The following is a 22,314-nucleotide window of genomic DNA, read 5'->3' as shown; positions in this document are numbered from 1 at the left end:
TTTGGAGTATTGACGACAAACCTAGTTGAGGGACTAATGTGTTTGTGAGAATTGCAGGATAACACAGGTAGAAGTCCCTCATTGATTCGGTTTTACTACCAGAGATGACCCCTAAAAATGTACGAAGACTTTGAAGCCAATCGTGGTATATGAAGATATTCACATTGAAGACTATGACAAGAGAAGACACCACGTGAAGCCTATGGAACACGAAGACTTAGATCCTTCGTAGTTCTTTTTCATTTGTGTCGAGTCATAGGAACCACCGTACTGTTAAGTGGGGTCCAAGAGAACCAGTCAGAATGACTGAAGTGATGCCTAATTCAAAACCTATGTCTTCGAGCGAAGACTATGAGAGCAAATCTTGTCCAGAGTCGGACAAGTCAGCTTTACTTGTAGCCCAAGTAAAGTTGCCGTGTGAGTTCGAAATCTGACCGTTGGAACACGTGTCAGTTCCTTAGTGACCCAGGGTCATTTCAGACAAATCAGGTCGGGTTGCCCAGTGGCTATAAATAGCCCACCCCCTACAACCATAAACGGTTGGCTGCTCAGATTTCAGTGCACGGCTTTTGTCGTTTGAGAGCAACCCACCTCGAAGCCTTTGAGAGAAAATTCCTAGCGAGGAGAAAAGCCCTAACCACCCAGAGCCAGAGAGAATTGGGCATCACTTAAGTCTTCTTGTCTGAGTGATCTGAAGACTTATTACACTTGAGGACTGTGCATCCTCCAGCCGGTTAGGCGTCGCGTTCTGAGCATCCAAGAGACATTGTGGATTGCCGGTGAACGAAGTCTGTGAAGGTTTGGGAGTCTACCTTGAAGACTTACCTAAGTGATTGGGCGAGGTCTGTGTGACCTTAGCTCAAGGAGAATACGGTGAGGACTGGGTGTCCTGAGCTGCGTGTTCAGGACTGGGTGTCCGGGACTGTGTGTCCTTTGGTTTAAATACCTAGCTGCTCCAACCAGACGTACAGTTGTCACAGCAACTGGAACTGCTCCAACAAATCATTGTCTTCAACGAGTCACTGGTTTCATCTTCACTTCCTTTTACTTACTGTCACTCAGTGTGAAGCCATTGCATGCTTGCTCTATCTTTTGTCTTCACAACGTAACTGTATGATTTGTTTGGCTTCATAACTTCTTCCTACCTGATCCTTATTACACTGCAGCTACCTGTCATTGTGCTTTCACTCTATTGAATACTTGACCATGGTTTGCCTAGTGTAATCTAACTTTCGCTGCATAGTGATAGGCATATCTCTACTGTTTGTCTTCATAACCTTCACGTTCTGAAGACTTTCATAAAAATCGCCTATTCACCCCCCCTCTAGTCGATATAACGCACTTTCAGAGACTGTTGGAAATATGCCCTAGAGGCAATAATAAAAGGATTATTATTATATTTCCTTGTTCATGATAATTGTCTTTTATTCATGCTATAATTGTGTTATCCGGAAATCGTAATACATGTGTGAATACATAGACACCAACATGTCCCTAGTAAGCCTCTAGTTGACTAGCTCGTTGATCAATAGATAGTCATGGTTTCCTGACTATGGACATTGGATGTCATTGATAACGAGATCACATCATTAGGAGAATGATGTGATGGACAAGACCCAATCCTAAACATAGCACAAGATCGTATAGTTCGTTTGCTAGAGTTTTTTCAATGTCAAGTATCTTTTCCTTAGATCATGAGATCGTGTAACTCCCGGATACCGTAGGAGTGCTTTGGGTGTACCAAACGTCACAACGTAACTGGTGACTATAAAGGTATACTACGGGTATCTCCGAAAGTGTCTGTTGGGTTGACACGGATCAAGACTGGGATTTGTCACTCCGTATGACAGAGAGGTATCTCTGGGCCCACTCGGTAATGCATCATCATAATGAGCTCAAAGTGACCAAGTGTCTGGTCACGGGATCATGCATTACGGTATGAGTAAAGTGACTTGCCGGTAACAAGATTGAACGAGGTATTGGGATACCAACGATCGAATCTCGGGCAAGTAACGTACTGATTAACAAAGGGAATTGTATACGGGGTTGCTTGAATCCTCGACATCGTGGTTCATCGGATGAGATCATCGAGGAGCATGTGGGAGCCAACATGGGTATCCAGATCCCGCTGTTGGTTATTGATCGGAGAGCCATCTCGGTCATGTCTACATGTCTCCCGAACCCGTAGGGTCTACACACTTAAGGTTCAGTGACGCTAGGGTTGTAGAGATATGAATATGCAGTAACCCGAAAGTTGTTCGGAGTCCCGGATGAGATCCCGGACGTCACGAGGAGTTCCGTAATGGTCCGGAGGTGAAGAATTATATATAGGAAGTGCAGTTTCGGCCATCGGGAGAGTTTCGGGGGTCACCGGTATTGTACCGGGACCACCGGATGGGTCCCGGGGGTCCACCGGGTGGGACCACCCATCCCGGAGGGCCCCATGGGCTGAAGTGGGGAGGGGAACCAGCCCATAGTGGACTGGTGCGCCCCCCTTGGCCCACCCCCTGCGCCTAGGGTTGGAAACCCTAGGGTGGGGGCGCCCCACTTGCCTTGGGGGCCACTCCACCCTTGGCCGCCACCCCCCTAGGAGATCCCATCTCCTAGGGCCGGCGCCCCCCTTTGGGGAGCCTATATAAAGGGGGGAGGGAGGGGCAGCCGCACCCTTGACTCTTGGCGCCTCCCTCTCCCCTGCTACACCTCTCCCTCTCGCAGAAGAACGGCGAAGCCCTGCTACGGTGACTGCTGCATCCACCACCACGCCGTCGTGCTGCTGGATCTTCATCAACCTCTCCTTCCCCCTTGCTGGATCAAGAAGGAGGAGACGTCACGCTGACCGTACGTGTGTTGAACACGGAGGTGCCGTCCGTTCGGCGCTAGGATCTCCGGTGATTTGGATCACGTCGAGTACGACTTCCTCATCCCCGTTCTTTGAACGCTTCCGCGCGTGATCTACAAAGGTATGTAGATGCAATCCGATCACTCGTTGCTAGATGAACTCATAGATGGATCTTGGTGAAACCGTAGAAAATTTTTTGTTTTCTGCAGCGTTCCCCAACACTTATATAGTATCTAGCTTTTGTTTTATACATAGTTTTTCTCTCGTAAGCTCCGTCACACCTACAAATTGTTCCTACCTTCGCCACTGTCCGTATCACGCAGATTCGGCAAGGTATTCCGACGTATCCCCCCCCCCCGGCCAAACCATCTGATCCGGCATGGCGATTTTTTGATTTTTTTGGTGGCGATTTGAGTTGGAATAGAAGGAGGGAAGTACATAAGAGTACCGAGAGGATAGTTCTAATGTTATTGCTCAACCCTCTCAAGATGCATCTGTGTGATTTCTCTCTTTTCTCATAATAAGTTGCATGCATATAAGTAACCAGTTGGCTAGTTTGTTGCCATAGTTGCACAGAAATGCAGATGTAGTTGGATTACGCATATACAAATCTCAGTTGGCTAGTCAACTTATGAAGTTGCACAGTGAGGCTAACCAGTTGCACAAACGATGGTATCCAGATGGATTCACTGTGTAAACCATGTTCAAGCAGTATGTGTGTTTTTTTGTTGCATACTCATGTGTGCTCCGTTGTCACAAGTGTATGCATTCATACATGAGTTTGCAAATCAAAGCAGTACATATCCTAGCTGGCTTAGTCACACTTATGCAGTTGTACGGGGAAGGGCTATATAGTTGTAGAGGAGAGGTGTGTTTGCTTTTTCATCATTTTTCATTTATCCTTGTAGCAGTTTTGTTTTGCAATTATAATAACTATTTTTGGGGGGTTTTCCTGACCATGTTCTGTGTTTTGTTTGTTCTATGCAGGGGCCTGTAAACAATTATTCTCGGCGGAACTCGAAACAACCCGCCAAGCGGCAGCCGCGTCATGCTGATATCAATGGGGAGGAAGAGGATGATGAGGTAAGTATCGTGCAAGGTTTTTGATTCAACGAGTTGTTCTGGGGTAGCGACTCTTGACGAGTCATGTTGTGCCGATCGACTAGTCTTGACTAGTCGAGGTGTTTGAGTCGACTTCTAGTTATGACTCATTGACTAGTCGTGACTATTCGTTCGACTCGAAAACAGGGGTATCCAGCAAGCAGTGTCGGTGCATTTCCTTTTTTTGCACACACACAAGTAACTTTTTCCATGCATCCTTTAGGTTGGTGACCCATTCTGCTTCGTGAAACGGCGGAAACGAAAGGCGACCATGTAGGTTGGAGTTGTAGCTGGAGTTGGCACACCGTCTGCAGCATGCTGAGGTAACATGAAATGGCATTAGGATTTTTTTTCTACACAAAGAAACCTGGGATATTATTTTTTACACAGTTGCACAAGAACCAGCTAGGTGTTGGCATCCTGAACTTTTATAGTTGCACAAGAATCAATTAGGAGTTGGTATCCTCAACTTTTCAAATAGTTGCACAATAGTATCATACGAGTTGGCATCCTCGACTTTCATAGTTGCACCAGAACCATTTGGGAGTTGGCAGTCTCAACTTTTTGTATAGTATCATAACAATATCACATGACTTGGCATCCGCAACTATTTTAGTTGCACAAGAACCAATCAGGAGTTGGCATCCCCAATTTTCTTAATAGTTGCACAACAGTGCCACATGAGTTGGCAACTTCAACTTCTTTAGTTGCACAAGAACCATTCAGTAGTTGACGTCCTCATGTGTTCACATCCATATGATTTTCTAGGTTTGCAGATGCACTTGAATATAGTTACACTACTTATTTGGAAGATTATAATATGTTTTCTTGTGTTTAGATAGGCTAAATTCATCATGTTCCTCGGTTCAAAATTCATTACATAGGTGCACAAACATGCAACATGATTTGCATGCAAGAGTACATGCAGTTGCACAAAATAGATGATGTAGTTGCACAACAGCCGACATAAAGTTTATTTTTGGAATTTTGCATACAGATTTTTAGCTAAAACGAAAATGAATCTGAAATTATCTGAGTTGTCATCTTCTACTTTTATATGAGTTGAAGATGCCAACTACTAAAATTCAAACCCCACAACTGATGGATATGGGAGTGTTGTCAGTTGCACACTTGTATTGGTTAAGTTGCACAAATACAAGCCAGAGTTGGTTCATTTTTTCTCAAGCTTCTTTTTTTGTTGCATCATGTGCAAGTTTTATAGGTTATGGGGGTGTATGAACTGATATAGATTTGTGCACACAATTCTAAGCTACAAAGTCACATATACTACTGTGTGGAAAGATCAAAGGAAAAAAACACATATACTTCTTGTCTAGTTGGTAGTTATATTTTCATAGTACCTACCATATGCTTTTTTCTTCTTCTTTTGCTACAGTGGCACTGGTTATTCTGCATTATGTGTGAAATAAGACTATATGTGCTCTCATATATATATTTTGCATATTTTCTGCGTTTTGTTGCACACATTGCTGTAAAAGTTGGCTTGTCTTATGATCTAGTTGCACAAAAATTAGTTAATGTTGCACAGGTACCGGATCTCCCCATTTTTTAACCTGTTTGTGTTGTCTTCAAGTATGGAGAAACTACTTTTCAAAGAGAAAATTGGCGTGGGGGTGAAAGGGAAAGTCAAGGAGGGAGGATCTGGATAGGAGGAGAAAAGGATCAACCTCTTTTTTCACCCTTGTTGGTGTTGCTTGGTACTTTCCAATCTGTCCTCCCTCTTTCTTCTTTTTATCGCAGCAAATTGTTCCAGACCATTGTTATTTCACCTTGATTCATCTGCCATGCCAGCTCTGGCGATGGAGATTTAGAACTGGGAGCCCCATGTTTCATGGGGAAGAAGGTGAGGGCAGGAAGGGGCATGGGGAGAAGAGGTTGGTGGCCAGGAGGGCGTGAGAGCTTCAGGATGGGAGGAAAGGGCACGTGATGGCCTAGGGACCGCTTCTAGTATGTGGTTTGTTGGATTGGCACGGGTCTGTAGCTACTGGTGAAGGGCTTTCCTTTTCTGGGACGAGGGGACCGAATCTTTTATTTTCTGGTGGGCGCTCGAAAACGCTAGGGAGCAGTCGGCCGCTCCCTAGACGCTTTCTTTTTTTTTCCCGCTTCGGCTCGACCGATCAGATAATGGATGCCGTGAACATTCCCGAGCGCCCGTATCCAGTGCGCGTACCAGTACCAGATTCATCAACACATTCGCAAAAAAGAAAAGAAAAAAGGGGAAACAGATTCATCAAGTCCAGCGCATGAAAGCACGTCGCAGGGCTCCTATGATTATCCGGTGATGTAGTATTCATCAACCATTTGTCTGTTCTTATCCTAAAAAAACATCTGTCGTGTTCTCTTCTTTTGAACTGGAGTACCGACTGAAATATGCGTAAGTGAATTATTTCGCAAAGAAAAAAAATGCACAGGTGGTGGTGGTGGTACGTACTTTGGCCGCTGCCTGAGCTGGATTCATCGAATCAGGCGCTGCGACAGATTGCGGGAGAGTATTTAGTCCCCTTTCCACCCAGACGGAACATGCGTCACCGATGACCCTCCATCGAACTGTCTGGTGCAGCGTAGTAGCCAGCTGTGAAGCAACACGGCAGTATTCTACTGCGTCTTTCTCTGTAATCAGTTCAATCAGCACACACTAGCCACTACTACACATATCTAATATCTAAGCAGTTCAATCAGCACACACTGCTAGATATTTCTAATCAGTTCGATCAGCGCACCCTACTGGATATCCTTTTTGCAGAAAAATCACACTGCGCTGCTGGATATTTTGCCTGGAAGCAGGGCAACTCTACAGTGCACCGTCGTCGGCGGTTATCATCCATCGCTGCTTAACTTAACTACGTCGTGGATAAGCACGAGTACAAGATTTATTTTATTTTATTTTCGTTAGTTGAAGATCGACGAGGATTGCTTCCCGTTCTCGCCCTCTCGATCGCCTCCAGCGTAGTTGCAAAAGCAGAAGGCGACACCCCTTCGCGCCCCGCCTCGCCCACTTGCTCCAGACCAAACGGAGCAGCTATCATCATGGGGCCTCGCCCTGACTTTCCCCCCCTCGAATTATGGGGGATTGATTGGTTCATGTTGCCGCTCCACCTGGGAAACGGAAAATCCCCGTGTTTGTTTAATGGCGCGGTTTTGGAGTCTCGAGGGCCGGCTCTTTCTGCCATTGTTTCTTTCTTGACTCATGTTTCGGTTAGGCTACTTCTTGGAGAAGTAGTATACATTGATCAAAGAGGTGTACATTTTGAGTTTCACAACTTCCATTATGCTCAATCACAAGGGTGTAATTTTTTTTAGAGTGAATTCTGGTTTTTACCCTCTATTTTGATGTTTTTGACACTAATTACTCTATTTAGCAGGATTTCATCCATTTTACCCTATTTAGCAAAAGTTTTGCCACAATTTACCCATTTTAAAATTTTGCGAGCATTCTGATGAGCAGGTCCCAATTGTTAGGTCCACCTAGCATGCCCCATCAACAGTTTTTACCTACCTATTTTTCTCCACGTTGAACCAGTCCTCGCAGCTTCGCTTGATTGGGCTGGCCTGATATGATCGCCAGAGCAAGTCGCTCGCGTCCAATGCACAAGGCGTAAGTTGGGCCGCACCACTCTGGCCTCCAATATTCATAGCACACATTGTTCGCCTTCCTTCGAATCACACACACACTGCAAACAAAGAAAAAAAAAGAATTTCAACAATATTCAAAATGGTGAAAAAACATTAAATCAATGTACGTCAGTTATAGATGGGTAATATGTATACACATGATCTTCTAATAAGCATTTTAATTCTGTCTGAATCAAACGCCTCACCGGCCAATGCATGAGTCAGGAAAACTTCATAATACACATATGATGGAGATGGTCAAAATCATGTGGAATGGGGTACGACGTGAGGGCTTGCTTGTTCACCAACCTCGCTGATTTGTTGGACGAGCGGCCCCCATAGATCTGCAACCGAGCACAACCTGATGGGGGCATGTACATGGACGCGCCCACGCCGACGTCGGCGAGCTTGATGGAGCCGGATTACATGGGGTCATTTCTTGCCTTGATGTCGCGCCCAGACGTCGGCGAGATTGACGGAGCCGGATTCCACGGGGTCATTTCTTGCCTTGATGTCACGACCATATATAACGCCGCTCGAGGAGGTATGAAATCACGCCGCTGCCGTTGCCTGACAATCCCTAACCATAAGTTCGAGCGAGCCTGATGGGTACGTGTGGGCAGAAGCCTGGACGGGCGATGCAATCTATTAGGCGTGAGTAAGGAGCGTGGTCGACTCAGGCATTATGCGTTGGACGAGACGCAAGTGACCTCCATCGGACCGGTCCGGTCGGGAGAAGCCGTGAGGACTGGTTCACGAGAGAGAAAAATAAGCAGGAAAAAATCATCGATGTGGCATGCCAGCTAGACTTCATAATTGGGACCTGTCTGCCAGAACACTCATAAAATTTTAAACAGGGTAAATCGTGGCAGAACTTTTGTTAAATGGGGTAAAATTGATGAAATTTCGCTAAATGGGGTAAGTAGTGTCAAAAATGTCAAAATAGGGGGTAAAAACCGGAATTCACTCTTTTTTTTACCACACGCACTCTGACAGTGACAAAATATAACCCTACGACTCAGAACGAACCACGACGACCCGATACTAGCACGGTTCCGCTTTGATCCACTAGGGCGAGTTGCACCGAGCAGAGGAGGAAGGGACTATCTATCATTCCAGGCCAAATTGCAGCGCCCAGTTGCTCCGAGCTTATCTTCCTCTCTCGGCCCATCCAAATATCTATCCAATTGGAGCCGTCGCCGAGGTTTGCTTTGCCTGATTGCTCGCTCGCACGCTCGATAGGCATCGCACTCCATTGCCATCACCACCTTGCACCGTGCACCAGTGAAAGGCGGGCTCCTGTTGCTGTCGCGTCCATGCACTTGCTGGCCAATCCATTGCACTTGCGCATTGTCTTCCACGATCGTGCGCCCGGGGGCTGGCGGGCGGGGCCTAGCTGACCAGCTGCTGCGCGCGCGGCGCCATGGCCACCTGCTCCACCGGCGCGGCGGGGTACCACGCGTGGGCCGGCCGGCTCAGCTGCGAGGGCGGCGGCACCAGCGCCATGGCCATCGACGCGGCCGCGGCCTCGCCCCTCTTCCTCCTTTTCGGGGACCCGGAGGAGGAGGACGAGGATGACGAGTCCGAGGTCGCGGGCTCGGGCGACGGCCGCTTGTCCCCGGCGGCCGCGGCCGCGGCGTGCGCGGCGGCGATCTCGGAGCCGATGCGGAGCGGGAAGTTGAGGAGCGCGCGGGAGCCGCGCATGCGGTACGCGGCGCGGTCGTAGGCCACGGCGGCGTCCTCGGCGGTGTCGTAGGTGCCGAGCCACACGCGCGCGCCGTTCTTGGCCGGGTCCCGGATCTCCGCCGCGAACTTGCCCCACGGCCGCTGCCGCACCCCGCGGTAGTGCTTGCCCCTCGCCACCGCGGCGGCCGCCTCGCCCATGAACGCCGCGCCCTCCTCCTCGCCCTCGCCCGGGGACGTGGCGGGGGGCGTCTCCGGCTCGAGGAAACCGAAGCAGGACGGGCCGTCGCACGCGTAGGCAGAGTCCGGGGAAGGCAGGAGGGGCTCCGGCTTGACGGCGGCGAAGGAGCCGTCGGGGAGCCAGCCGCAGGAGAAGGCGTCGCGGAGGGCGCCGTAGACGACCATGTCGTCGGAGTCGTCGGCGCGGAACGGGAGCGACTCGCTCCACTGGTCCGCCACCAGGCTCCCGAAGCTGGCGCTGCGGCAGTAGGCCGGCCGCTGCCGCCTCGCCTCCGCCACCGGCGCCGCCGCGGCCGCCGTGTCCTCCATGAGGTGCTGCCGGATGCTGTCGAGCACCAGCGCCTCCGAGGCCGGGTTCAGCAGCATCCTCGCCGTGGCCTGTTGTCTCCCGGGGTTGGGTTGGGTCTGTACTCCGTAGGCTGTAGCTGAGCCGATCAGTGTGTGTGAACCGGGGGCGCCGAGTCGAATGGTGTGATCGGGCCGGGGTGGCGGGTTATATAGTGGGGAGGCCGGTCCTGGTTCGTTGAACTTTCCCGCCCCGGATTCACGTGACGGAATGGGTTTCCATCCACGAGTAAAATAATCTAGAAGAGGGCCAGATAGGTTTCGCCAAAATTTAGTTAAGTGGGAGGAGTATTTTACGGGGAGGCTGCCGCTGCCCTCGCCTTTTGCGCTCTCTCCTGCCGCTGGCTCATCATGTCTCGTTTTTGTTGGGTAGCCCCGTGCAGGTAGGGGGTGACGTCAGTGCTGAGCTCGCCGCCCCGCCGGGCCGCTACTGTTGGGGGCGATGGTGAGGCGGGGGCATGCGCAGGCGCGATTTTCATATTCCCGTGCCTTCTGGATCGCTCGCTGCTCGGGCGGTGCAAGTGCAACCTCTGCGTTGCTTTGGCCTTTGGACATATTCTCGGATTATCGTTGTTATTATTCAGATGATGAGCTTGTTCTTTGATACTCCTCCTATATCATTGCTTGGTCCGCAGAATCGCTTCTCTTGTCAACTGCATTTCCCATCCGAAATCCAATCTTTTATTCCCCTGTGTATATGTACTTCACTTCTCTTGTCGCCTTGCTATCCGAAGGCTGCTTGCACCGCGAGCGTGCACTTTGTTCACCCTTCACCGTGTCCTTCTCGATTGCTGCCCGGCCGGTGCAACCTCTGCATTACTTTGTGCCGAGGGAATTGTACAAACCACCCACCATTTTATTGAGGCTAATGTTGCATAAAACAACTATTACATAGGTTTGTTGTGAAAGACACCATATAATGGTGTAATATATTGTAAATATGTCTAATCTAGTGTTTAGATACATTGATGTAATTTCAGACAAATAGGTCACACATGTAAGGGCAGTTTCAACCGGCCGATGCAAATGAACGTGATTTTTGTTTGCTCTTTATCCGTTTGGTCAGCCAAACAGATGTGCGTGTTTGGTTTTAGATTTGGGTCGGTCGGTGCACCCACCATAGCCGACACATTTGTCCAATAAAACAAAATTAAACATTAAAACCGCCGACCAAAGTCCACTTCAAACATAACGTAAAACACAAGGTCAAAAAAAAACATAACATAAAACATAATAAAAACAAAAAAGCCTCACAGTCATCCTCGCCCACACCACTAAGTGTTGTCATCATCGTTGGAGCGGGTGAGGTCGAAGAACTCCGACGGCTATGTCCAGGGGAACGCCGTCTGGTAGGCCGCCAACGCGGCCTCCTCCGACGGGGCTGCCTCGCGCCGCGCACGCCTCTTCCTCCTGCTCCCGCTGCTCCACCCCCTCACGCGCCCAGTGCTGCTCATCGGCCCGCTCCTCCTCTAGCACGCGGTGACGCCACTGCTCACTCACCACCTCCTCCTCCGACGCACCGAGACACACCGGCGGCGTGCTGACTCTCCTGCACGACGAGCTGCCATCGCGTATGTCTCGGTGGCTGCGGGCGGTGCCGCCACGAGCGCATGTGGTGCCGGTGGCGATGGCAATAGCGGGCAGACGCAATCGCCGGCCGCGGATGGAGCGCTTCCTCCAGACCATGTGTGTGAGACTAGTGGTGGTTGTGTTGGCCATACGACAACTACTTTGCTGTGGTGGCCACATAGCAACTACATGGATGCTAAAATCTAATGGCAACAATATCTACCATGTGTTTTGGTGCCGGTGATCACATGCCGAACTTCGTTCATTCAATTTTGGTTCAAAATTTAGCAATTTCAAAAGATGTGAAAAAATTGTAGTAAATTTCACATGTCTACACTACCATTCTGGGAAAGTTTTACCCCATTTGGACCAATGGTTTGCTAGATGGTGGAAGTGTTAGTTAGCTCATACTATTTTTTGGTTTAAATTTTGACATTTTCAGAAAAATGCGAAACAATTCCAGTAAATACTACATGTATTCAATATTAATTTGGGAAAGTTTCAACTCAATTTGACCACGGGCTTGGGAGATAATGACGGTCTAATATGTCTGCTGATGTGGCCTGTTTTTACTGCCACATGTGCACTTACGAGGGGGACTCATTTATCTGGAATTATGTCAATGTATCCAAATAGTAAATTAATCCTAACTGCAATGTATTACATCAATATGAGATGTTTTCTGCAATAAATCCGTATAGTACTCCCTCAATTCTAAAATATAGTGCGTTCGCGCTTTCCGAGGTCCAACTTTGACCATAAATTTAACTAACGAGACCAACTGCGGCGAGAGAAAAAATTATATAATTAAAATCTTTTTTCGAATACGAATTCACTGATATAATTTTTGCTCCCGCCGCAATCGGTCTTGGTAGTTAAATTTACGGTCAAAGTTGAAGCACCTAGATAGAGAAAGCACTATATTGTGGAATGGAGGGAGTAGATGTTTTGTGCATACTAGACCCAATATAGTGATGGCTGTGCAATTCCCACTTACTTTGGCCTTTGGGCATAATTCTCGGATATTATTCGGATGAACTCGTTCTTTTATCTGTCATTGTTTTGTCGAGAGCTCTGCAGAATCGCTTCTCTTGTCAACTGCATTTCACGTCAGAAATCCCTTACTTTATTCCCTCGTGTACTGCAATTTTCACTTCTCTTGTCACCTTTCTATCTCAAAGAGTGCTACTACGTGATTGTTTATTGTAATCGTTTCCAAATCGCCATGCCTTTCCAAATTGCAGGAAGAAAAACCCAGGAAAAAAGGAGACAAGTCTGAACCCTGACAAGACGATGGATCCGTATTGAATGCAAGTGGACCTCAAGCTTGCCGTCAGAGGAAGAAATTGCGTAGAAGTCATGCGGTGCAATGCTCCTGGACACGCCCCTTGCGCCCGCGCACATGACGATAAAGACCGTTTCGTTTCTAGGGCCCCAACCCGCGAGAAAAGCATCGTGAATTTTTATACTTGCACGAGGAGTACTTTCTTTTTCTTCAGTGCCAAGAGTAGGGTTTGCTACCACAACCAAATATCATCATGTGACCTTAAGTTCAGTGTTTTTCACGCAGATTGAACCAGAAGTCGCCCGGTTTAACTTTTAGGCCTTCTTTGATCTGAAGGAATTCATATGAATTTTAGTGGATAGGATTTTTATAGGATTTTTTTTCCTTTAGAATTTTTTGGTTCATAGGAATAGATTCCTATTCCTACATAGGATTGGTTCTTTTCCTTCACATTTCATAGGAAAATAAAAATGAGCGTAGACTCAATAGAAAAATTCCTTTGGTGTCAACCAAGTGACCTTTCATTTCCTATTCCTATTCATAGGATTTGAGATATATGCCATCTCATTTCTTACAAAAATCCTATTCCTATGATAATCCTATCCTATGAACCAAAAGAGGCCTTACCCGCCGAGACAATTATCTGCTTGTTATCACGGGAATGTGGCGAGATAAAATAAGTTGTCGTGATTTCCTTGGGACCTTGACCACGGCGGGTGAACGAGCTTGCTGCCCGTAGAAGTCATCGGAGTGAAATGAAATAGAGAAACGGCTTGGTGGCGCTCGACCGTGACGTGCCTGTCCTTGTCGTTTAGGATGCCTTCCAGTCTAGATAAGATCAGCAGCGATTGGGTTTTCAAACTTGCGTTTCTACTGCTCGAGCGGGCGGTCATGCCATTGACGGGATGTTTAGCTGCGCTGATAATGATTCGGCACCTCGTCGTGCTTATCGAAGGTCGACGCTCGTGCTTTTGTTTTCTAATGAGACGTTGATCGGTGAATATTAGGCCCGTTAACCGTGGTAATTAATTCCTGCATGCTAAATTACCTCAGTTTTTCAGTACTGCGGTTTTTTTTTTGGCAATACTTTGCTGTCGAACTTTGCCTAGCTCCCCGCACGGGGAACAGTTTGATGCCAAGATTTGCTCTGGAACCTCACGGTTTCATACTACCTTGCAGCCTCAGCTAGGCCACGGTTCAAGCTGTCGCGCACTTCCGCCATCTGCTTCCAACACAGCGTCCACAAGCCACAGGTTACCGGCTTAAGATAAAATAACATAAGGAGTTGGACTGGTCAAAGGTCAAGCCGGACTTTGACCGTGGACCGGGAGAGGATCACGGGTCCCACATGGTGGCTCGATCGGCCGATCATCGATCAGACCAGACCGGTCACGGTCGCACCACGCACGCACGGATGCAAAGGAGCCGGAAGAAAAGTCCGTCTGCCCTGCCTTGCCTTGCCTTGCGTGCGAGATATGCTTTCAAAGTCCACGTCCCGAGCAGATGCAGAGCACACCTTCTCGGCTCCTTCCTTTCTTGTTGCTTCCTTCCTTCTAGAAGCAGCAGTAGGGGTAGCACTTCGGAAGCTCCCGGCATCGACAACAATGGCACAGAGTTTCTGCAGGCTAGCAGCCTAGCACCGGGCACCGGACTGTGTCGTTCCTACTCTGGCATTTCCTGGCCAGCCCAACGCCTGCCCTGCCGTCCGATCTACTGTATAATGTAAAACAAACGGATGTAAAACCCACGTAATCGTCAGCCAAAAGAGTAGTACAACAGTTGAGCCGACGGGCAAGTTCTAAACTAAAAAAACTAAGAACGGAAATAAACGGAGAGAGGGCCGACCTTCACCGCTTCCTCGCCAACCCTTTGCCCTTTTCGGTCATTGATGTTGCCGTCTGCAGCCGTGTAGGCGTCAAAGGCAAGAGGTGAGTCGTCGGAGCCATCGGTGATGTCGGAGGCGGAGAAGGAGTCGATGAAGCCGGCCATCCTCCAAACAGTGTCGGTGGTATCGTATTTTTTAATCGGTCAATGACCGGTCCGTCCGCTCGGACGATTTGGGGCCGGTTTCAGGCGCGTGGTTGTAGATGCTGAGCGTTAGGTTGCCGGGCATGATACACTTTTTTTGGCGAGAAATTTTTTGATCTATTCATCTTCAATCATGACAGTACAACGAATATCAGAAATAATAAAAATTACATCCAGATACGTAGACCAACTAGCGACGACTACAAGCACTGAAGCGAGCCGAAGGCGCGCCGCCGTCATCGCCCCTCCAATGCGGGAGTCTGGCACAACTTGTTGCAGTAGATAGTCGGAAAATCGTCGTGCTAAGGCCCCGTAGGACCAGCGCACCAGAACATCAACCGCCGCAGATGAAGAATAACGTAGACAAGAAGGATCCAACCCGAAGACACACGAACGTAGAAGAACAACGACGAGATCCGACCACCACATTGCCACCAACGGTGCTAGACGCACCGCCGAAACAAGGGCTAGACGAGGAGACCTTTATTCCATCTTCAGAGAGCCGCCATCTCGTCTTCCTGAACAAGACACAAACCTCACCAAAACTAAAAGAAACGACGAATAACGAAGAGGAGGCGGATCTATCTTCGGCCCTTGCCGAGATCCACCGCGCCTCCATGACCCTAAAGCCATCAGAGAGGAGGCAGACTTGTGGCGGCGTCGGCGGAAGGCAGAAACCTTAACATTGTTGTGGAGGAGGAGGAGGCGGTGGCTAGAAAAGCTTCAGCCGTAACTGCCGGGCATGATACTATGAAGTCACTGCTTCACTCTACTCTACGTTAGGTTTGACCTGGTGCTGAACTTTTGCGACGACTGTAACAGGAGAGCTTGAAGACAAGTCCTCAAACGTGCCAAATACTCTCTCCGCCTAGAAATATATTTGTCATCAAAATAGATAAAAGGCTAGATACATCTCTTTTTATCCATTTTGATAAAAAGTATTTTCGAACGGAAGAAGTACTACAGTGGTCGCATTTCCTTTGACCGGAACTAGCAGGTACATTCATCAGTGATTTTAAAGCCACGGAGGAAGTGTCTATCTTCCATTGGACTCCGACTACTAGTACCCAGGAGCTGCTGATGTTATGCAACAAGATAAGGCAGCATTCCGAGTTTCCAACAGTCCAGGTTGGAAACCATACACGTCGTCTCTGCTGACGCTGCGGTCTCCGAGAAAAGAGCGGCCGATGCCGAAATGAGGCTTCATGGCGCTTTCCGCGGCTCCCTTCGTCCAAAACAATATATAAAGTACACAAAATTTTCAAGGTTTGACCATGAATTTGGTCAGTATTATGTACATTGCACATCTTACAAGTGGCACCTTCATATTCAAGTTTAGAAGTACTTTTTTAATCCGATGATATCAATTTTGTATCTTATCATGACTAGTGGTTGGTCAAAGCAAAATTATAGCTAACACATGCGCCTTATATGTTTCAGGGGCGGAAGAAATAATACACACAGATAGAGGCCATACATAGTGGATGCAACTGAAATGAACAACCAAAGAGGCAAAGAGAAACATTTTAAAAGCTTTTAGTTTAATGCAGCTCAAATGTTAATATCCAATGTTCATTCATGTCGGCGACCTCCTAGGTGTCCCCACTCCTCTCGGAATCCCGAGGGCGACTGCATTAACCTTCCTCCTGCTATGTTGCTCGCACTTATGGAAGCATAGGAACGACGTCGTCTTCAACTTGCTAGTGCCATCTTTTACCAGGTTGCGACGGTTATGCCTAGATGACGCACTCCTCTGGCACTGTAAACTTAAGGACTGCGACAGGAGCAACGTCGATGCGTGGTGCCTACTCCTATCTCTTTGCATGTAATATCTTTCTCTTGTTCTTGTACCCTTTTGCTGAATGCTTGGCTTAAAGGGCCCTTCTCGATGAAATATTCAAGTGGGGAGTTTCCGCAACTCCTGTGACCATTTGAAGAAGAAAATGCGTGCCTTGTACGATTTTGAGCTAAACCTAACAATGTTGAGAACAAAAACAAACAAGATGTGGGTTGAAGCTAGACTCTACCCGCCCGGGCCAGGTTGCCTTTACTGAGTGCAATAGAGCAGGTCAAGGCGGGGGGGGGGGGGGGGGGGGGACGGGACGGGACATCAAAGGTTCAAATCAAGTAAGATCATAAGTTAGAGCATCTACAGCATCTACAACCGGACGCCTCAAACCATTCCTCATACGCCCGTGGACGCGCTCGGCCAGTGACTGGACAAGAGAGAGAAGAAAAAACGTGACCCAACTGGACTCCTCATATCATCCCTATATGCCCGGGTTATCCGCGAACCCTCATATCCATCTCAAATATGGGGAGGATATGAGGGCTCTTGCAAGACTTTCAGGCTTGTCATCAAGTAGGTCAAACCGGCTCTAGTATGGGAGTGACGACAGCGATACATCGGGGGTCAGATCTGAGGGCGACTGTGGTCGTTTAGTGGTCCATAAATTTTGATGTAATTTTATTATGTTTGAGGTGCTTTATAATGTTGACGAATCTTAGAATATAGTAGATCTGGGTACTTTTAGATAGAAAAGGAGTGATGACCAATTCTCGAAAAAAAAGAAAAAAAATCAAGGACACTGGGGATAGTCCTTAATTGTTGGTCTATCACTTATATCACCAGAATGACAAAAAAATGAGCAGAAAGAAAATCAGAATATAACTATACCCTAAGGGCATCTCCAACGCCCGCCTGCAGACCAGACACCACATCCATTCACGGACAGGGGCCAGTCCACGGACACGGATACGAAAGCCGGCCATCCAATACTATCCACATACATTTTAAACTACATTTCAACTAACCGGACGAAATTCATCAAACACGACCGATTTTATTAAAGTTCGGACATCATGTACCAAAAAAGGTCGATATTGTGACTTTAACTAACTAAAGAAAAAAAAATTCCTACAACTTATACCAGGCGACCACCTCACTACTGCACTATCGTCATCGTCCGTACCACCACCGCTACCGCCGCCGTCGTCCCTCCAACGGCAGAACGACGCCGGAAGGCCGAGGCAGCCCTGTCCGGTCATCGCCTGTCGCTCGCAGATGATCCGCTCGACCCCCTCCTGCGCGGTGCGAGGGCCATCGCAGACATTCCCGACAGTGCCTGCGGAACTTTGATGGTGGCCTTGGCCCTGTCGACGTTGGCAGGGGAGTTGCTAAGCGAGTACTCCTTGCCAATTTTGGCGAGCTCGCCGTCAAGGCGGTGGCGGCACCTGACGGCCGTCTCTACAATGGTAACGGAGCGGTCGAAGGCCCACGTGGCGGCGAGATCTAGGTCATTGCGGACCCATTCCGGCGGTGCATTGGACTTGGTGAACTCGGAGCGACGGACGGCGTTGCGCCGGTCGTACCGCATCTGTTGCCTCGCCGTGCGCTTCTCCTGGAGACGACGGCCCTCGAGCCCGATGAACCACCGCCACTGCCGCCTTCGAGGCAGTGGAGTATGCGGCCGCGCGCCTTGGTGGTCGGGGGCGGCAGCTCGTCATTTGACACGAGGGAGATGCCCTAAACCCCTTGCCCACGTTTGGCGTTTGTAGCACACAGCACCTAGCAACCCCATTGTTGCCGTCAATCGCTCAAGATGCGACATGGGACCGATTCACGGATTCAGACAGCCAGAAGAATTCTGAGTGAGTTGGTCAGACGAGGGCGCAACCGTGCAACCTGATACCGACAGTCCACTGAACTTGTATAACGTTCAACGCGACCCAAGCACCAAAGGATGCCGGTCAGAAAGAGCTCAAATGTTACCATTCTCATGGGAAAGAGCTCAAAGACCAACCGGTTTCGAAACGGGAAAAGGGAGAATACGCCATCCTCCACTTGCGCGCAAAATCCACACGTGCTCAGACTAGCCACTTGGGGGTGAATCGGCATGATAACTCCGCCGCTTGTTCTGCTGCTTCTGCGTTGCTTCCTGATGTTGAAGCGCTACGGCTACGTTACGTAACAGCATGGCAGTACGTGTAAAAAGTCTTTGCTGCATGATTGATGAGACACGTTGACAGAGACACGGTCGGACGACGTTGCCTCTGAAAATTGTCGCTCGGCCACCCTCCCCTCGGATGAAGTGCTTCGAAGAAACGATCCTTGCACCATGCAACACAACGGCCTTTCTGGCAGCGGGCGGGCAGGCTGGCCTGAGGTTCGGCAATGCATTGCAGAGCCCCTGAAGCACGTACACGCTGATTGATCACCTGCGTACTAGCATTTCTTGAAGCGTTTGTCTGTAGCATCCTACTGTCGCCCGTCGGCATCTCCGAGCGTGTTGCTGTTACGAATTTGCAGCGTGAGTGACAGACAGGCACAGGCGTGTTAAGATAAGATTGTCTCCATTTGTCGTCTGACGATCCACATCAGCTGCGTCGTGGAGAATGTGGTCCTGACATGGACATGGCATCCAGGTCGGCTGTCCTCGGTGCATTGCATTTAGGCCAGAAAACCGCGGGCGCACCTGAGCTCGTAGAAAGAATATGCTGTGATCCCAAGTCACTGTCCTTCCGCATGTAGGCCACCGTCACAACGATACACACACATGTTTCTTCAGCACAGGACAAGACCAAACCTATGCTTATTTCAGAGTATACAATGTCCGTAAAAGTGACGTCGAACCAGAGAAGACATTTCAGTTCAGCTCTCGCCTCCGAGGCTGCGGTCATGGCTGGTCTGCTGGTGTAGTAGCCGTTGAAATAACACCACATGTCTTACATATACGGGAGGAAAATATCATTATCCAGTGTAGGACACCCTTTTTTTCTCCGGTGATAAACTACCTTATGTGAAAGGAAAATATCTGCTAACAACTTACACAAAGGACTGTTGCTCGAGATAAGCTTGAACCTCCACTCCACGGATGGGGCAGGAGTAGGACGGGCAACTTGCCATGGAAGCCTACTGTGTAACCCAACTTGGCAAATAATAACAGGCGCCTACGCGCAACAGCGTGGCAGCGCATCTGCATGCACACGCAGAAACGGAAAAATGGCATAATAATTGTACGTTCCACAAAGCAAATTGGGCATGCGGGGTACCCGTCAGTTCGTCTAGATGCCGTGAACCGAAGAGCAGTGCTCCAACGACAGCCACCAAAGGGAGCGGTTTCCAGCGTCCGTTTGTGCTTTTGTGGCCCCGTGTCTACTCTACATACAAGTTTTTTGTTGTTGCAAAAGTTGCTCTTTAGATTTGACAAGTTTTCTTTTTGAGAAAACTTTATACTATTTGACAAGTGGCTGCAATGGTCCCGTCTGGACTCTGGCTTGTGTGACATGGCAGCCGTTTATGCTCGTACCGAATTCTTCAGGGCTGGCAAATATTCAACGGCGAGTGGACCGTGGAATTGAATGCGCTGGTTTTGGCCGCGGGAATGCGCTAGTGCGCCAAGTTTTACCAGCAGCGGGTTTTGTCAGATAAATAACTGGACAAATACGATCACATGCCCAAAGTCCTCTTCTGAGCTCGAACCATGTGAGCTCAGGTGAACAATAAATAAAATAAAATAAAAATAGAAAAAGCCAAAAAATCTGAATTTTCCTTTGGCAAAATAACAATGATGTGTGTTTTCACATGCTGCAAATTTTGATGAAATCACATTCATTGATGTATGGAGAAAAAAGTTTATATGTACCTGTAAATTCATGAGAAGTTGAATACAAGTGCTGGGATGTCTTGTGCTGCTTGTTTGATCTATACTTATCAACTTGTTTTTATGAACTACTTCCTCCGCATCAAAATATAAGACGTTTATAATGTTTTGTCGCAATCAAAAAGTGCCTGCAGAGACCGAGCTCCATTGAGCTCTTTATTTTTTTCAGCGGAAATACATTTTCCACAATTCAAAAAAAATTCTAAAAAAGAGCATACACGTAGACATATATTTGTAGTATACATGTACAAAATTTCATGAACATGTATATTCATATGTGATGGACACAAAAAAGACATATACACATGTTAAATTGGGATTATTCTTTGTTGTATTTGGCCCAGATATTTGTCTTTTTTTGTGTAACATGCAAATAATCAAATTAGTTGATGAATTTCGTAAATACATGAAAAATATGCATATGTATTTGTATAAAAAATTGACATTTCTTGAAACTTCTAAATATATCTTGATTTTCTAAAAAATTGTCGTTCTCCTGATTTCCTCTAATTTTAAATGAATAATGATTAAAAACTTTGTTGGGCTGAAGAATTAGTGTAGTCAGGCGGATATGATAGATGGGCGTGTCTTTGTCTCGCGTGCTGTGATGCGGTAATTCGATACGCTCGCTCGCCTCAAGGTCAGCCTCTAGTGGGTTGGAGTGTTTCTTTTATTTTCTCTAGCGAGGCTTGTGTTTTTCATTTTTCTTTCCCTTTATCGTACATATATTTATACTCCTAGTGGGCTGGAGTGTTTTTTTTTGTGTGTTCTCATTTTGCTCTCACAGTTTTAGAAAAATGTTTGTAAATATCAAACAAAATCATCACATTTTAATAACGTTCTGATATTAAAAAAAATGAGGATGCAATATTAAAAATATTTCCACGACGTATAAAAAAATGTCCATGGCATTAAAAATGTTCACAACACTAAAACAATTCTTCAGGCATTTATATACATGTTCATGAAACTTTCAAAAAAGTTTAACGTTTGCTTTGAAATATCCGTCATATGTTCACAAAATGTTTGATGTGCATTTGAGAAATGTTCAACACCTATTTGGATAAATGTTACACATGTGTCTGCAAAATGTTCAAACTACATTCGAGAAATGTTCAACGTGTATTCAATACTGAGAAATGCTCAACTGAAAAAAAAACCCTGAAGAATGGTCAAAATATTGTTGGGCTGTAAAATAGGTGCAGTTGAGCAGAACAAGTGATTCATTGTGGAGTCTAAGCAAGTTACAAAGAATTACACAGGCAGGCCACCCTCACAGCTCGACAAGCTTCATTTAGGTGGGTCACTATAGAATCAGCTCAAATTGTGTCCCTACGCTCCAGCCAGCCCATCCCTTTCGTTGTGGTACGCGTATTTCGAGGAAGTCACTAGTTAAGACTAGTCACAATGGGGAATAACTTAGAGTAGTAACATGCATATGTTACTAGTCTATATTACTATCTTTACAGTGGGTAGTAACATATGTATTGTGTCATGCATCACTTCATTTATTACATTGTAGACTCATTTTTTCTTGATATATGTGATGTTACAGTAACTAGCTATGTTACCATACGTCTCTCTTTCTTCATTAATTACATGCCACATCATCTACTTTGCCTATAAAAATGTGATGTTACCACCTATGTTACTCCCACTGTGGGTAGTCTAAGAGTTGATTAGCAAATGTCACTTCCCACCTTCACAACTTGGAAGTTTTTTACTTCGTAGATTCGTTTATTCAAAATGTTTTATCTCTTGAATCGTGCATCCAAATATCATACCATTTTCATTGCTGAATTTCCCGCATCGAGATCTTTGAAACAAGATCCCTTGTTAATAGGTTTCGACGAGCTTTTACATGAAAAAACCAAAAAAAAATCCTCAAACCATAAAAAGGGATACCAACAGAAAATGAAATCTAAATG

The 22,314-nt window shown here is 47.3% G+C and overlaps 2 protein-coding genes across 2 annotated transcripts in view; one reads left to right on the top strand and one right to left on the bottom strand.

Moving 5' to 3' along the window:
• The window catches only part of LOC125539437 (uncharacterized), a 32,555-nt gene extending 32,367 nt beyond the window's left edge, over positions 1-188 (top strand). The window contains exon 6 of the transcript XR_015617283.1: positions 58-188. The gene's annotated coding sequence lies outside the window, so the exon portion shown is untranslated. The remainder of the gene's footprint in view (positions 1-57) is intronic.
• Positions 189-8,523: 8,335 nt separating this feature from the next.
• Positions 8,524-9,979, bottom strand: LOC125539436 (ethylene-responsive transcription factor 2). Its single transcript, XM_048702889.2, has one exon. It carries the CDS (start codon positions 9,860-9,862, stop codon positions 8,966-8,968), a length of 897 nt encoding a protein of 298 aa, XP_048558846.1. The 5' UTR covers positions 9,863-9,979; the 3' UTR covers positions 8,524-8,965.
• Between the last annotated feature and the right edge of the window lie 12,335 nt (positions 9,980-22,314).

The sequence above is a fragment of the Triticum urartu genome, chromosome 2A, assembly GCF_056163025.1.
Source record: "Triticum urartu cultivar PI428250 chromosome 2A, HENAU_Tu73, whole genome shotgun sequence".
Taxonomy (NCBI): Eukaryota; Viridiplantae; Streptophyta; class Magnoliopsida; order Poales; family Poaceae; genus Triticum; species Triticum urartu.
Note: the sequence above shows the minus strand (reverse complement) of the source record. Positions and strands in the feature narration are given on the sequence as shown.

Bases quoted from the DNA above. Each gene is read 5' to 3' on its own strand.
- LOC125539436 (XM_048702889.2), bottom strand. From the start codon at position 9,862: ATGCTGCTGAACCCGGCCTCGGAGGCGCTGGTGCTCGACAGCATCCGG.